The 17883-nt window shown below is 39.0% G+C and overlaps 2 protein-coding genes across 2 annotated transcripts; both read right to left on the minus strand.

Annotated features, from left to right (window-relative positions):
* Positions 1 to 6635: 6635 nt before the first annotated feature.
* Positions 6636 to 7680, minus strand: LOC109421969 (uncharacterized). The gene is made up of 2 exons (XM_019696606.3): positions 7410 to 7680; positions 6636 to 7351 (listed from the first exon to the last, which is right to left on the minus strand). The coding sequence occupies exons 1-2, from the start codon at positions 7495 to 7497 to the stop codon at positions 6960 to 6962; spliced, it is 480 nt and encodes a 159-aa protein (XP_019552151.3). The 5' UTR covers positions 7498 to 7680; the 3' UTR covers positions 6636 to 6959.
* A 9282-nt stretch (positions 7681 to 16962) lies between these two features.
* LOC134285189 (uncharacterized) lies at positions 16963 to 17640 on the minus strand. The gene is made up of 2 exons (XM_062845471.1): positions 17413 to 17640; positions 16963 to 17354 (listed from the first exon to the last, which is right to left on the minus strand). The coding sequence occupies exons 1-2, from the start codon at positions 17498 to 17500 to the stop codon at positions 16963 to 16965; spliced, it is 480 nt and encodes a 159-aa protein (XP_062701455.1). The 5' UTR covers positions 17501 to 17640.
* Between the last annotated feature and the right edge of the window lie 243 nt (positions 17641 to 17883).

The following is a 17883-nucleotide window of genomic DNA, read 5'->3' on the forward strand; positions in this document are numbered from 1 at the left end:
GTTTTTCGTTGTGATGATTGAGAACATGTCCCATGGCCGAGTAAGGTGGAATAACACCGTGATTATGTGACCTATATATGCTTGAAGGGCCCATATAGCCGAGGCGGTAAACGCACGGGTATTCAGCATGACCATGCTGAGGGTGACGGGTTCGATTCCCGGTCGGTCCAGGATCTTTTCGTAAAGGAAATTTCCTTGACTTCCTTGGGCATAGAGTATCTTCGTGCCTCTGCCACACGATATACGCATGCAAAATGGTCATTGGCAGAGGAAGCTCTCAGTTAATAACTGTGGAAGTGCTCATAGAACACTGCTCATAAACACAGCTGAGAAGCAGGCTTTGTCCCAATGAGGACGTTACGCCAAGAAGAGAGAGAGATAGATATGCTTGTTACTAAACCTTATCAACGCTAACATTTCTAGGCCTGCATACGTCTGAGACAGACTGTCTCTACCCGTTTTTGTTTTACTAATAGTTTATGGTTATTTATGGCCTAACCATTAGCTTGATATTGAGCTTGAGCTTGATTGACCGCCCGTGGACGCTACTTCATTATCGCCTGACATGCTACACTCACAAAAGGAACCAATGAGATATCTGCCGCTGACTAGCAGGCATCTTCAGTGTGTGAGCGTTGAAGATCTTCAATTTTTAGGCGAGAATGGCGCCAGCCACGTCAGATTGCAGGTCAATGTGGGGAATGGGAAGAAAGTGATAATTGCAATCGTTTGTAACCACATCTGGCGATATGGTTTGGCAGAGGGTTCACACATTGGTGCGTGGATGCCAGGCGTAAGGTGATAGATTTGTGTGATAATTACTATTAAGCTAATGCGGCACAGTTCGCTTGATTACATAACTCGTAGGCATCTGGTTAACATCTGTGCTGTGAAAGTAGGAAGGAAGGGAAACGGCTTTTCAACCATTCCTGGTTCTAGCGATGGCTATGAACTTATGGTTATTAGCGTGGTTCAAAAATTCGTTTTTGCTCCACACCGCTTATTCGATTCATAGCCAGATACTGAGCCTTTCCCAAAAAATGAGTTGATTTGGTTGAAAGTTGAGAGTGCACAAGCCCCTCAAAGTTTGTATGGGAATTACTATGGGAAAAGGACGTTTTCATTTAATTGACCGTAGCATTTCCCCAATCGCCCTATAGTGTTAATTGATCCTTGGTACTCCTAGGCTACTTTATTAGCTACAACTTTGCCAAAGACCACATTCAAATTTTATCCAACTGCAGAAACTTTAACAGTGATCGTTCAGCTTCCCAGCAGGCAACATTGCTGCAAATGGCGCCAAAGATAGCACACATAAAACATGGCTACTATGTTTCAAGGCAAATTGCAGTGATGCCCATGGAATAGTGTAATCATCATGATCAAAGATTTTCATTCATTCATAAAAGGTTGGATGAAAGGGACGGGCCATGCATTGAACCCAGGACCTTGTGGATGCGCATTGCACATTAGGGGCTCTCCATAAACCACGTGGTCATTTTTTTTGGGACTTTTCAACCCCCCCCCCCCCGCGTGCTTATTAGTCCATACAAATTTTTTTATTTGTCCATACAAAATGGTCATTGGCCGAACACACCCCGCCACCCCCCCCCCCCCCCCCACGTGGTTTATGGACTTATGGACAGCCCCTTAGCTTTCTTTATTATTGAGATTTTCAGCCCAAGGCTGGTCAGAAGTACTTTCAAATATTGTTTCAGAAATACTTTCAGCTGGTGATTCCTTCATACCGCTTTTTCTTCACGAACCCCATTTACTTCAGGGATTCACCCAGAAAATCAAGCAAGAATTCCTCCAGGAATTCTTGCCTTATTGCTTTCAGTCATTCAGGAATTCATTCAGAGATTTCTGCAGAAATGTATACAGAGATTCTTTCAGGAGTTCCAGTAGTATTTTCCTCCTACATTTCCTCCAAATATGCTTCTAAGTTTTTTCCACGGATTTATTTAAAATTTCTAAGTAATTTCTACAACAATTTCTTTGGAAATTTTTCTAGAGATTCACATACTCTATTAAAGAAATTTCTCCAACTTTTCTAAAGTTTTTCTATAAATTCTCTTGGAGTTTAACCAGGCATTCCCCAAGAAGTTTCTGATATTCTTCTAGGAATTTCTTCAGAAATCTTTCCAATATTCCGTCAGGAATTACCCTGGTTTCCGCCTTTAGTGATTTGTAATGGAATTAGATTGAAGTTAAACTGGAGATTAAAAAAAATCCTTCAGGGATTCTTTTAATAATTCCTCCATTGATTCTTTCTGAATGTTACATTTTTGTCGATTTCTCAAGAAATATCTCTAGGGACTCAGCTTTTTGAGGATTTCTTTATGCACTCAGGAAGGGTATTTCTTCAGGAGTTCTCCCACGGATTTTTTTTTCAAACATTTCCCTTTAAATAATCCTGCTGAAGTTCTTCCAAGAGTTTCTCCAGGAATTCTTTGAGAAATTCGTTGAGGGATTCCAAAAGAAATTCCTACAAAGTTTCTTATTGAAATTGCACCAGCGAATCTGTCAAAAATATCTTTTGGGATTCCTTCAAAAAATACTCCAAAGATTTTTTCAGCAGAAATTGCACAAAAAACTACCGGAGAAAAAAATCTTGAAACATTTCTGAAAGGATTCTTGAACTTACATCCTTAAAGCAATTTCTGACGTAATATCTGGATGAATTCTTGGAATGATCCTTTGCGGAATAACAGAAGGAATTTCGTGACATATCACTGTAGAAATTCCCAAAAAAAAATCATGAGGAACTTCTGGACGAATTCTGGAAATAATGGCAAGGAAATGCTCCTGGAGACAGGGTTGGAATTCTGCACAGAAACTGTGCACAGTGCAGTTCACTTTCATATTGAAACTGATCAGCCTTGCCCATACACTAAAGAGCTGTGCTGTCATGGTAAAATCAGAGTTCGTTTCTCAAGGTTTCCAAATATCAGCGCCCTCTATGCTGGTACGCCCCAAAAAAATTACTTCAATATTGTGCCAGAAATTCCTTTTAGGAATTCTTTTAGAGTTTATCTAACTTTTTTCGTAATTTTTAAGAAAATGAGAGTAACAATCAGAAATCTTCAATAATTTCCTCTGGAAATCTCTAGGATTTTTTAGGACATTCCTTCAGACAATAAATCAAATGATTTCTTTAAAAATTCCTTCGGGGATTTTTTTTTTCAAGAATTATTTCAGTATTTTTTATGAAATTTCTGAAAGAACTTGTAAAAGAAACCCCGCGAGGAAATACCGAATTATTTTTTGCAGGAATCTCTGAAGGAATCCCTGGAAATAATTCTGACGGCACCACAGGAGCAATTTATAAAAAATAACTCTTTCAGGAGTTTATGCAAGAATCCGGTTGAGAATTTCTCAAGGAATTCTTGAAGGAACCCTTGGAAGAAATTCCAAAGAAATCGGTGAAATATTGCCAAAGATATTTCTAGAAGAATTTTTGAGAAACTCCATTAAGTAACTTTTGTAGAAAATCTTTGCTAAAATTCCTGAAGAAATCCTTAAAATTTGGAAGAAGCCTCTGGGATTATTTTTGAAGGAATTTCAGAAGGAATCCGCGCAAGAATTTCTGAAAAAAATCCCTGAAGCGGTTTATTTTAAAATATCAGGGAATTTTTAATGAGTATTTCTCCTTGAGATGAACTCTAGAATTTCTAGGTAGAACTTCCTGAAGAAACTAATCGGGAAACCCTTGGTGGAATTCCTGGATAAATCCTATGATAGAATTGGAGGATTTTTCGAAAGTATTCCTGGAACAATCTGTGGGCGTATTTTTAAAGGAATTTCTTTCTTCCAAGTTTACCTGGACAAACGCTTAGATAAGCTTTTGTGGCGTTATTAAAAAAAAACTACAGATATGCCCAAAAAACCCTGTAGAAGTCCTTAGGAAATATTTATGATTAAATTTTTTGAAGTGTCCAAGGAGAAATACTTAGAGTTACTCTTAAAGGAAATGTCGGAGAAATTTCTGGAGAAAAATTTGGGAGAATTCCTTAAAGAAATCCTGAAGAAATCTCTAAATAAACTCCTCCAGGAATCTCTGGAGGAATCCCAGCAATATTTCTACATGAGCCTCTGAAGATATTCTTAAATAGACTATCACGCCGAGGACCTGGGATCGAATCCCACTCCCGACAAACTCACAAAATGTGAGTTCTTCCTTCGGAAGGGAATTAAAGCGTGGGTCCCGAGATGAACTAGCCTAGGGCTAAAAATCTCGTTAATACAGATAAAAAAAATTCTTGAATAGACTCATTGGAATCTCTAGAGCAATCTCTGATGGGCTTCTTGAAGAGATACGTATACGAATTACTGAAAGAAATCCTGCTGAAAATTCGGGAGGATTCCTGGAGAAATTTCCGAAAGATTTTCCAAACCAACTTCTAAAAAAAATACTGAAGCAATCCCTGGCGAAAATTTGGAAGTTACGCATGAAAAACAATCTAAAATAACTTTTGGAGAAATTCATGGAGAAGTTCTTGAGGTAATACCTGTAGAAAGCCCTGCTTGAACTTCTTCAAAAATTCTTTGGTGAATTTCTGAAAGTGATCTTGGTAGATTTCAAGACTGAATATCTGGAGTAAATCCTGAAGGAACCCATGGACCCATTTTGGAAGGAATCCATCGAAGATTTCTTATAAAGGATTCCATGGAAAAAATATAAAGGTAGAAGAATACACGAAGGAATCCCATGATGAATCTTGAGTGGAATACCGGAGGGAATTCCAGAAAGAATCCAAGGGTCAATCCCTTCTGGATTTGCTGGAGGAATTACAAGATGCAACCTGGTAGAAATCGAGAATTACCGAGAGGAATTGCTGAATGTATACATAGAAAAATCCACATGGAAAGAAATTTTGCCTCGGAAATAAATTTGCGGACTATCAAAACTGCGCACAGCCGTGTTCTCAGCAAGTTAAGTTATAAACTTGTATCTCAGCAAAAAGTTACGTTTGTTAGCTGACTCTCAGAAGAGCGTTTCCCTAATCTCAACAAAGCAATTTCAAAATGGCTGAGATTTCGGCAAAATCGTTATTCGCTGATGGTTCGGCTGTACGAATCTCAGCAAAAGTTTGAAAATTTGCTGATATCCCGGCAATCTAAATTAAGTGTGTTATTTTAAGAATATATTAAGAACAGTATTTTTTCACTTGTTCGCAGGATTTCTTACTAACAATTGCATTACCGGAAAATGTTCGGCCAGATAAACATACTTGTAGAAAACCACAAAATTGTATATTTTTGTTGGACTGAGATATTATCACATCACATTCTGAGATGAACCAGCCTCGGGCTGAAAATCTCATAAATAAAGACATAAAAAAAAAAAAATTATCACATCAAATCAAATATACTACATCATCATCTAGTGAGAAAATTTCCCACTAAAGATGTTTTGAAACATCTTACTTTACTAATTTACTTTACATTGGAAATTGGACTGATAAACCGCAGCAATATGTTATCTTTGCAGCAACGTATACGCCACCTTGTGAGCCAATTCTAAAGTCAATTGTTCACCATACACGAAATATGTATTGAATACTCTGAACAACTTCTCCGAAAACAGTCTGCTGAAATGTTGTGCAATTCTCAAGATATTCACCTCAAAAGTACCTACTGTCCTATAAATAGGACGCTGGGCGGATATGAGGTAATTGTCATTACTCAATGACAAAATATTAATTTGCAAGAATGGTCGCTGCACCAGTATTTACTAGAGTGGGTCATCGTTTATATGGAAAAATGAAAAATTCAATGGTATCCCATCAGATCAAAGCTTTTTTGATCCCATTTCAGGACCCAAATAAGTGCAAAATTTGGGCACGATCGGTTATGTCTACGTTTTGCGCATCGCGTTTGAAGTTTGTATGGGGTTTTACATGCGAAAACACACTTTTTTGCATTTCTCTCATAACAAGCTCGAATTTGTCTAAAACCATGTAGCCGATAAAGTGAGAACGTAGCCTAGGGTGTCCTGAAAAACTTTGTCGAAGACCGCGAAGTAATCTGATGCTTATGAAAAAAAATATAGCGTTGGCATTGCTTGGCGAAACAGCATGATTTTGTTGCTGTTGTTATTCCTTTACATGTTAAAACATAAACACATGTATGTGGTTCGTTGGTTATAACTATTTTCACAAGCATCGGATCGCTTTGCGATCTTCAACAAAGTTTTTCAGAACATCCTAGGCTGTCATTTTACAGTATCGGTTAAAAAGTTTAAGACAAACTTTTTCAACTTATGACAAAAATGCAAAAAAGTATGTTTTTTTATACAAAATCCCATGCAAATTTCAATTGCAATGCGCAAAGTGTAGACGCAACCGATCGTTCTCAAATTTTGTACAGATACTCAGGACCCGAAACGGAACCAAAAAAGCTTTGATCTGAGGAAACGGATCCGATGACCCGCACTAATTTACCCAGTACACTGAAGTTTTTTTTACGTGGTTTTTACGCGTAAAAAACGCGGTACCATTACCGTCGTAAAAAAAACTTCAGTGTATGGTATTTAGTTCAACAGTTTTGAACAGCCTATCCCACAGATCTTCGTACTTATGCTTCCCGAGACTAAATAAATAAAAAAATAAATTAAAAAATAAACATTTTTCACCCTAAAATCAATAAGGAAAAGAGAAATTGTATAAATTTTAGTAGTCCTCAAAGCAAACATTCTCGATGTTTCCCTGGCTTTTTCCTTGTTTTCGAACTGGGTGGCCACCCTGCATATTGAGCCGTGATTTCTTCTACGAGACTTTTCCCAATTAACAATTCCAGATATTCCGAAAGACACTCTTCGAGACATTTTGCCGACATTTCTTGGAGGAACTCTGCCAACGTCGATGCGTTCCACATAATTCATTGGACAGCATACACGTAGAAAACAAGAATGTATCACACTATCACTTTATTAAATCACTAAAGCACACTCCACTCTAGAAAATCAGTGTCGCATCCATCAGGTTCACATAGTCATCGAAACTGTCCGCCTGCGTCCGTACGCAAATATCCACCCGCCGGTAGCCACCTCCAATCAGATCCTGATGGGTGTCCCGCACCTGCAGGTTCAGGTTCCGCCGGAAGTGGATGTTCAACTCCGGAATGCACACCGGCGTACCGTAGGGAATTTTCAGCAACGGGTCCATTCCCACCGTTACGTACGGCACCCGATCGTCCAGGTAGTCCTGCAGGGAGTTCAGCTTCTTCAGCTTGATGTCGGTGTAGTCACGGCGCTCGTCGCTGGCGGTCCGTGGTCGGTAGGCCGTCAGCATCACCCGGTCGTAGGTCACATTGCCGGAGCACTCCAGCTCGTGCGGGTCGAAGATGACTGCGAAGAGGAGAAGATTTAAGATAAGTTGGGTTTCAACGGCTAAGAGGCAACTTACAGTTGAAGTCCTTTGCGTTGATCGTGGTCAGGAACCACCCCAGGCACAACACAGTGGAAACGGCGATGATCGCGTTGGCGCGGGACATGTTAATTGATCGATTATTGAAGGTGAAATATTGAGGCGCGAGCTACCCAATAGTGCCCAACTGTAAAGGTAGTAGAGGGCTCAAAGTTTGATCGGTTCTGCGATGGCGACGTCGGAAGTTGTTATGCTTAGGTCATCATAACAGAGGCGCGGATTAAGCCAAACGAGGTATGTGGCAACGCGGTTGTAGCACAAACAACCGAACGCTACCCGAGTGCAGTCAGAGCTCAAACAGAAACCTTTATTTGATTGTTAAAATATAATTATTGAACTGGTGTCAAACAGGTCGTAAACAGTTGGTGTTCGAATAAAAAATCAATTAACCCTCTAATACCCAAATTTTTGATTTTGATCTAAATATCATTTTTCGTCATCTAAAATCGATTTAAACATGTTTTGGAAGATGATTCTTTTTAATTCTCAATTTCGTGGATTTCAGTTTTTGATTTTTCTAATTTTTATTTTTGAACATCCCCACACTTTTATATTTTTCCTGGAAGCCAATTTGGGGAACGGATTTTTTGAGATGAAAACATTTTGGGATTTTATGATTTTTGTTGAAATATTATTATTTTAATTTTTTTTCACAGAAAATTTCATTTTCCGTGTAATTTTAAGGAAAAGAATTTTAGAGTGTATTCGATTCCCTTAAACTATTAAACAAGGATAGAATGATTTGGGAAAAAATTAAAATATGTTAATAGTAGCGATTCAATACAAAATAAGCAATGACTTCTAAAAGGTGACTAAAACATAAATTTTTCAATGATTTTTAAAAAATGTAAATACGCTTTAAAATACATACACCAAAAACCATTTTGAGATATACAGAAGAGTCCTAAATATTAGCCAAAAATATAAAAAAATTGATTTTCCACGAATCGAAAATTACAAAAATGCTCAAACTATTTATACCCCGTCTAAAGGCGGGATTGGGTATTAGAGGGTTAACAATGTTTCAAAGCAGTAATGTTTTTCTATAAAGAAAGCATACATGAAATATCTTACCATCTTCAATAACCTCGTAAACGCTTAAAACTTTGCAACCCACCGTGCTCTTTGCCAAATTTGTTATTCGGCATTCTCGCAACATGCCCTGCCCACTGTATGCTTCCGGCTTTGGAAGGATACAGTGTCATTCCCCCTGATCGTGACATTACTTCCAAAACGAATTCTTTCGAACAAAGTACATGCAAGTGATAGGAACCGAATCCCATGCATGTAGTTTACTTTTAACCACCACCAGTCCGACCCGTGATGCTTCGCACTTCAGCCGAATGTAAGCTCTGACACCGTTCCAAATGTTCTGGCGATAATGTCCATGTCGTCCGCAAAGCTCACAAATTGACCGGATTTCATGAAAATCTTACCCCAGTTGTTGAACCCGGCTCGTCGCATTCATACCTTCCAGAGCGAAGTTGGAGAGTAGGCATGAGAGTCCGTCACTTTGTTGCAGTTCCTGGCGAAATTTAAATAAGCTAAATAGATTTCCCGAAAGCATCCTGATTCTCTGGGTATCCGATTCTGTCGTATACCGCCTTGATGCTTTGGGACCTGGTATTCACGGTATTTTTGGAGAATTTTCCATACGGTGAAGATCTGAGGCAGATTACCCCTTCCTTCCACTTTTCCGGCAGCAGTGCGGTTCCCCAAATCCTGACTATCCTGCGCCAGAAAGGCAGGGATGAGTTCAGCTGCGCCACCGTATCCTTCCCAACTGTTTTGTTGGTTTTGAGCAGGTGAATGGCATCCTGAGCTTCCGTTCTCTGCTGCGCTGATGTAACCATTTTCTTCTTTGTCCCTCGTGTCTACATTCTCCACGCCATTCAGGTGCAGCATCCACCTTTCAATAATTTTACATTCGTCCGTCAGGAGGCTCCTAACTTTATATCTGTAGATTTCCGGCTCGCGGCAAGGAGCCGAAGATGCGGGATGCGTTAAGCCTTTGGCAGAACTTCCATGGCTTCTGAACACCGTTGGCGTTGAAGACATTCCAAAATCGAACAAATAGGCCACATTATTGAAGGCGCTTATGATAGAGGACATTGGTTCGTTATAGCCATACACTGAACGATGAAATCGTGTTGCCAGCATCCGTTCTAGACTTATTCGTTGAATCCTGTTGAGAGCAAGATAGCGTTGCGAGAAGATCCGGACAGTCTATTTCACCATTTAATATCTTCGCAGCGGTAACAACCAGTTGAATGATCCGGTGTTGCTCAAGTGTTTCAATTCCCAGCAAGCAACACCGGTCAACGTATGGTGGCAGATTGGTACAGTTCCTCAAAAGAAGTCGTCGTAGAGCATAGCGCGCAAACCGTTTTTCAATGCGTTCCAACCTATCCATCTAACTTGCTTGATATGGGCACCAAACTACGGTTGAGATTTCCGAAATTGACAGAACAAGCGAGGTGTAAAGTGTTTTCAAGCACCGGATATCATCGAAATATTTGGCTGTTCGCATAGAGAAACCCAGCTGTCGATTTACACGATTGATATTTCCGAGCGATGCCCATTGAAGAAAAGTCTGGCATCGAGCAGCACTCCCAAGTCTTTTACTTTGCTGAATGGATGCACGGTAAAAAATCCGCACTGTGATATGAACGGATTGGCACTTGAATTCGCACTACTATGTTTGATCAGTTTGTTATCAATTAAATACCATACACATGCTTGCGAAAATCGGAAGAATCTTCGTTAAGCTAATTGGAAGGACTTCAGGATTGCGAAAATCAAAAGGCAACTTCTAATGAAGTCAATCACGAGAATGCTTGAAAAAAATCTGTATGATTTGTTTTAAGTGGTGAAAATCGAAATGATTTTCCAGTGGTGAGAAACGAAGGGATTCACTGTAGGACAGACACGTTGAATTGCAAAGTTTGTTTTGGAAATACAAAGATTACAAGGATCTCCCAATTGCGTAAGGCATATGAAATACATATCAGTTTTATAAATTCTCTGGAACCGTTACGTAATTAACGAATACTGGAAGAGTCTCAGGTACGAGATTAATGATATTTGATTTTTAGAAGCTGCGGAAATCGCAGTGTCTTCCATCAAGGAATCATGGGCATTATTATGTACTTCGACTTCTAATTGAAGCATATAAAAATACGGCGATCACAAGGATCTTCTGAGAATTATATGAGTTCTATGCCGAAGGCATGCCACGTTTGAGTGGGCGGAAGAACCAGAAAGATCTACAAATAATGAAGTTTATGAGTTTCACATACTGAGAGAGCTAAGATTCTTATCTGCGTAGATCACATGCTAAGTATATGAAAAAAAACTAAATGTAATATCGTGAGATTCATATACTGTGTGGATTCGTTAGTTGCGACATGACTGCGCTTGACAGTGTTTTTTGTTTGTTTGATCTTACGTTAGCACTCTCAGGTTAGCACTAGGTACACAAATTGTTATCATGGCTTTTTGGCTCGGTTTTGCTTCAGTCAGCGAACACAAAATCATCGAGATGAGGTTAGTGCTCGAGATCGGAAGAATCCGAAGAATACATTTACATTCTGCAGTGATTAATTTGCTCTAGTTTCGCTTATCTGCTGAAAGCTTATAATAGTCCATTTTACGAGTCGATTTTATGAATGAAAATTTGACAGGATGCGTCCTTACGTGTGAATTTCAATATCATCAATGTTGTTGTTTCGTAAAATGGCTCATTGAATAGATCGGATGCGTTGGTCTACGAGTGCTAAGATTACTTCCGATAATGTAAGTTGGTTTTCTTGCCAGCTTTTGGGGCGGCCATGTTTGAATTATGTGATGAGGGAGCTATGTATTAAGATATGGATGCTGCGATTATTGACAAGATGTTAGGATAGGTAGGTTAATCAATGCTGGGATCAGAATGAGGGAAATATTCAACAATGAGAAGATGATGGATTTCTATAGACTTATGAATGAAGAGGGTGATCAAGAAGAAGCGATACATTATGAAATATTCCGAGCAGAAGCTTTTTATAGAAAGCCGTTTCAACTGTTATTTCCTTGCAGCTGCATAACATGATCAGAGAATGGACGATTTCTTGAGAGATTTAGGTAAGGGCTTTTCCACACATCGAGAGAGGCTGAGACATTCCTTATAAACTTCAAATCTTAAGCTTTTAATGCTTCACAGCTTGTAATATGTACACGAAAAAAAAATGTCTTCTTCACTTCTATGTGTATTGTACAATAGGAGTAAGCAAATGCTTGCCATTAATTCGACTAATGGAACAACTGCTACTCATATGATTTGCAGCCCATACTCTCCATGTGCTCATTTACCTGCATCGGCAAGTATGAGTTGCGCATGATTTGAATGTGCTTTGAAACATAGATATTTGCCTACAAGTATTATTAGAATTTCCTGTGTGCATATATTTAAAGTAGTAAGCTTGCTAAGCTTATGTAAGCTGAACAATGGGTACAGGCATAAATGACAGGTGACACGATCCGCTCGTGAAATAATATCGAAGGATTTTGGAATATTGACGGAAGTCGAAATAATTTAATTTGTGGTTGCTGCATAAAATGTTCCAAACTCATTAATCATTGAATTGAACATGCAAAAGCAAATTAGTGTTGCTGAAGCTGTCGGATGATTAAAAATCGATGGAGGTTTGCAATTTACAGAAACTGCACTATCTGGTAAAGGCGTTGAGAAAGAGAAAAAAAAATAACCGAAATAATCTACCGAAGTGAATTACCCGGGTAATTGAATCGAGGATCAGGAAAGAAGGAATTACCTGAGACGTTTTATTAATGGTTTGAGCTATAATAGTGCTTCAGAAGAAGCATGCCTGATATTGGATCTGAAAATTAAACAATGAGTTGAGGACTGATACAGCGCTGCTACTTAAATCTTCTGAGATTGTTGTCTTGCTGCTACGCTGGCATGGTAGATGTGGAATATTGTTTTATTACTCAGATCATTTAATTTTCCGATATGTGCATGCTAGGCATGTTGATTGGAATAGACTGGGAAACATTTTGAAATTATATTTTGTTTTTCAAGATAAGCGCATAGAATGCGAGAAAGTGTGGTTTGTATGTTAAGCATACTATGTTTACAATAACCATTTAAGATTAATGATAGGTACAGTATCTGGTTGCCGATCATCTTTATTCAAAAGAAAAGAGGGAATCGGTGGATATACAAAGCAAACTGTTCTAGTTGATTGTTAGTCATAGTGGCAACAATTGTGATAACGAACATAGAAGGTATTTGTTGTGTAGTGTACACCGAGGTGTACACCATCGGCATATCGGTTTGATACAAGAGCTACTGTTTCTCATTGAGATGGACAAGGTGTGTATTTTGTAATGCCAACTTATGATAGATTTGCACATACAATTGATTAGATTAATCTTTGTTCACTTTATGCTATACTAGGAGACTCACTAGGAGATGAGCTGTTTGAAAACTTTGCATTGTATTTCAATGTGTTATTTATTGGGCGTACGCTTCTTTACGCTTTTTATTGTAAAGGGGGGATTGTAGTGTATTGAGTTCCTGATTGGATGACGTCATATATTGGTCTGAGTTAATACTAGCGAATACACAAGTTATCCCTACCTGAGATAAGGCACCTTGGTTGTTGTGATTAGAGAGTTTGACAGATGGTGGAGAAACGGCAGTTAGTTTGAGGTGGTGAACGAGAACGGACGCAACTAGAATACTACAGAGAGCAGAGAGAAAGTATATAGAAAGATACAAAGTAGGAAGAAAGGGACGGGCCAGGGATTGAACCCAGGACCTTCTGCATATAAATCAGAAGCGGTAGCCACTAGACCACCAAGCCCGTCATGGGATATTTTCGAGATATTCAAGATTATCCAAAATATTCTACAATTCCAGATCATGGGATCTATAGGCGTAACATTTTTTTGGGTTACGCAACATCACCAATTGCAAGGACTGATCCAGGTAGCTCAAGAGACATTATAACGTATTTACAGGTTACCCTGTAGATGCACGAACTTCATGAAGCTGTTCTTGAGTTCAGAACTAGAACGTAATGATATTTATATTCCCATCATATTATTCTAGCAATACATCTAGGCTAGACACTCATGAGAACATGTTGGGATGCTGTACCTAGATCTAAAAAAAATCAGGACATTCACTATACTCAGCTTAAACTGTTTTATCGAATAAAACAGGACATGGGGCAAAGGTGACAACTTGCATCAACATAATTGCACCAATCAATTAGGGTAAGAAATCAAACTTTGAACTAGTCAAATTGTACACTCATTGCACAATTATGGGTCACTCAAGGAACAATCATTTCATAATATGAATCGTTTTTCATACACAAATAACACTTTCATTATTTTTATTTTATATTCTCTTCATTGAAACTTCTTTTTATTGTTTTATATAAAAATCTGCTTGTAAAACTCACTTTAGGCGGTGAAAATTACTGAAATGTTGGTGAATAATGAAAACCACAATTATGGGTCAAAATGTGCTGTGTAACAATTATGGGTCAATTTGTTGCCTATTGTGGGTCACTCAAGAGGAATCAGCTCAACAATAATGTTCTGTTTATTTTTTTCAAAGAATGGTCACTTATTCTAGATAGATCTACTATAGTGGAATCTAAAACTGGTCTCCAACCTCTTAACGAAGCGTGTTTTCACGATTTGGAATCAATTTTTCAAAATTGGAACAAAATCTCCAACACAACCACTGATAAACGCCTAAAAGTATGCAATGCCCACAGACGCGCCAACTTGGTCAAATTATTGGGGGGGGGCAAAGCCTGTTTTTTCGGATATTTTGTATGGCAAAATTAAAAAACCGTCAAATATTGGGGGGGCAAACCTATGCTTGCCCCCCCTAAGTTGGCGCCTATGAATGCCCATGTACGCAGAACTGTCAATATTATGCTGCACAAAAAGTGACCCATAATTGTGTGATTTTCGGTGTTCCTTGTCACAATAATGAGTCATTTAAATTTTGCCTGAAATAAGCTTTAATTAGCTGCAGTCACATGAATTTCTACATTTAGAACGTAAATTATAACTTTGTTCTGGTGACGATACCATTTCTCACTCGAAAATCACTAAAGCTCGCCTTTACAGAGCTTACGAAAACAGCGCACGCACTTTCTGATGTTCACAATCGAAGCGTTACTTTGACAGATGGTTTTATTCCGAAAAAAAAATTACTGAAAATAGGTATGTTTGGACGTATAAGCCCGTGTGCGATACGTATAGTGACACAAAACAAATCATTTCATCAACGAAAAATGATAATAGCTAACAAAAGCTTGCAATTGATTAGTATTTATCTATTCAAGTGGAAAGTGACTAATAATTGTGTGTGACCCATAATTGTGCAATGAGTGTAATCTTAATTTGAACCATTTCGAAATTCATTAAAACGACGTACTTTTGAGGCAAATATTGTTCCGAAAAAGATGTTGAACAGCTTTCCGTAATATAACCTGATAACATGGACTTTAAAAGCATTGAAAAAAGCGTTTTTGTCGTGGAAAACAAGCAATTGGCTTTCAAGGGCAAAACAAAACATACTGTTACCCATCTTTGTTTCGGTAACGCAACTATCGAACTGATGATGTTTACCTTTTTTAACATACCTATCAACATAATCTGCTGGGGGAATTATTTTATTTTTCCTACTTACAACCCACATCCGACAATTTTTTTAAGTGGGAATGGTAGAACTTTCAATTCCCTCGGTCGCACGTACATTAGTTTTGCATTTTGTTCCACCATTTCCGTGAAAAATGAGATCCGGCTTGTGCAAGTGAGGAGTTGAGGTTAGAATTGTAGGATATTCTAGGTTAGATTTGCTATCCACTTCGCCTGAACGATTTTCAGACCCAGAAATACCGTTCTTCTAATTAGTTTTCACTGCCGTAAAAAATACTGTTATGCTCAGAATAAACAGTTATACCTTCGGATCACACTCATTTACTCGTAAATCTCAATCAGACTGTAAAAATAATGAATTTCTTTCCAATGTTTTGAAACCCCGAACGAATTTGACATTGCTTTCGGGAAGCATAATCACGACGACGACAACACTCCCAAGCGGTCGAATCGTCGTTTTGGGGGCGAATTGAAAAATCACTGTGATTTCACCCATTTCCCCCCAGAGAAAGCACATTTTCGGCGCACTCGTACAGCTCATGCATTGTATCACACGCAATATGTGAACACGTCAAATGAAAGCTTATTTGTCGTAGAATCGACCAACCGAATAATATTCCGCATTATTTGTCATAAAATTATCAAATTCAAGTAATTCTTACTTGGAGAATGTTATCTTAAGTTGAACCATTTGTAATCTAAATTTGAACTAGTAAACGGGGGCGAGCTTCTAGTGTTGGCCTGTAGATTGCGCTAGTGGTGGCTTTGTTTACTCTTGGGGGATGAAAAAATCCAAATTTAGTTTCCAAATTCCTAAAGAATTTCGAACATTCTGAGGTGAGATTCCACTGCCTAATGAAATATAGGTATGCGAATTAGCAGATTCATGTGATTTTTAATTGTTTAGCATAGAATTGGCTGTTTTGTGAGTTGCTCGAGCTGCTGCCGCCAGTAGTTCAAATTAAGATTAAAATTGGTTCAAATTATGATTACGATGGTTCAAATTAAGATTAAAATCATTGTTGATGAAAAATCGAATATTTCAATGAAATTCGGTGCAAATACAAACTTTTTACCATTTAACAGAAAGCTTATACCCGTGGCTTTCATGTACATACGATTTTGCCGTAGTAAATTATTTCCATGTGGGAGAAAAAATCACTTAAAATTTGCACTGCTTCAGAAAGCCGCAATATGGTTCAAAGTTTGATTACCTACCCTAATAGGCTGTTATACCTCACGCAAATCAGCCAGGAAAAGGCCTACTTTCCCACACCAAATTAGCAGTGCTGTAATGGTTCATTACAGCACTGATTTGAGTTGCGTAATGAACCATTACAGCACTGTTTTCAGTTCTAATCAACTTCTTGATAGTTTCTGGACGCAGGTTTGAAAAATTGTGACAGCTATACTGTAGAACCTACTATGATCACACTTTCTTAAACATGGCTATGAAAATCAGTGATAAGTTTGATGAAAAAGTTTTGTTAAAAACTATCCTCAAGAAGTAATTTTTGCAATTGCAAAAAAAAAAACGTTGTACGCATCTCGGTGCAGAAATAGATTTTTACAGCACTCGTCGTAATTATCCAACTCGGCAAGCCTCGTTGGATAAGTGTCCGACTCGTGCTGTAAAAATCATCATTCTACACCTTGTTGCGTGTTAACAACTATTTAGAAATTCCGAAAGACACTCTTCGAGACATTTTACCGAAATTTCTCGAAAGAACTTCGCAAACATCGATGGGTTCCAATTTAGCTTATCGGACAGTATACGCGTAGAGAACAAAATGTATCACACTATCACTTTATTGAACCACTAATGCACATTGCACACTCCACTCTAGAAAATCAGTGTCGCATCCATCAGGTTCACATAGTCATCGAAACTGTCCGCCTGCGTTCGGACGCAGATATCCACCCGCCGGTAGCCCCCTCCGATCAGATCCTGATGGGTGTCCCGCACCTGCAGGTTGAGGTTCCGCCGGAAGTGTATGTTCAACTCCGGAATGCACACCGGCGTACCGTAGGGAATTTTCAGCAAAGGATCCATTCCCACCGTTACGTACGGCACCCGGTCGTCCAGGTAGTCCTGCAGGGAGTTCAGCTTCTTCAGCTTGATGTCGGTGTAGTCACGGCGCTCGTCGCTGGCGGTCCGCGGTCGGTAGGCCGTCAGCATCACCCGGTCGTATGTCACATTGCCGGAGCACTCCAGCTCGTGCGGGTCGAAGATGACTGCGACGAGGAGAAGATTTAAGATAAGTAGGTTTGCAACGGCTAAGATACAACTTACAGTTGAAGTCCTTTGCGTTGATCGTGGTCAGGAACCACCCCAGGCACAACAAAGTGGAAACGGCGATGATCGCGTTGGCGCGGGACATGTTAATTGATCGATTATTGAAGGTGAAATATTGTGGCGCGAGCTACCCAATAGTGCCCAACTGAGAAGGTAGTAGAGGGCTCAAAGTTTGATTGGTTCTGCAATGGCAACGTCGGAAGTTGTTATGCTTAGGTTATCATAACAGAGGCGCGGATTTAGCCAAACGAGGTGTGTGGCAACGCGGTTGTAGCACAAACAACCGAGCGCTACCCCGAGTGCAGTCGGAGCTCAAACAGAAACCTTTATTTGATTGTTAAAATATAATTATTGAACTGGTGTCAAATAGGTCTTAAATAGTTGGTGATCGAATAAAAAATGAATCTTTCTTGGGGTTGTCATATTGATCAAGTGTTAAGGAAAGTTTCGACTCTTTGTGGATTAATG

The sequence above is a fragment of the Aedes albopictus genome, chromosome 1, assembly GCF_035046485.1.
Source record: "Aedes albopictus strain Foshan chromosome 1, AalbF5, whole genome shotgun sequence".
NCBI lineage: Eukaryota > Metazoa > Arthropoda > Insecta > Diptera > Culicidae > Aedes > Aedes albopictus.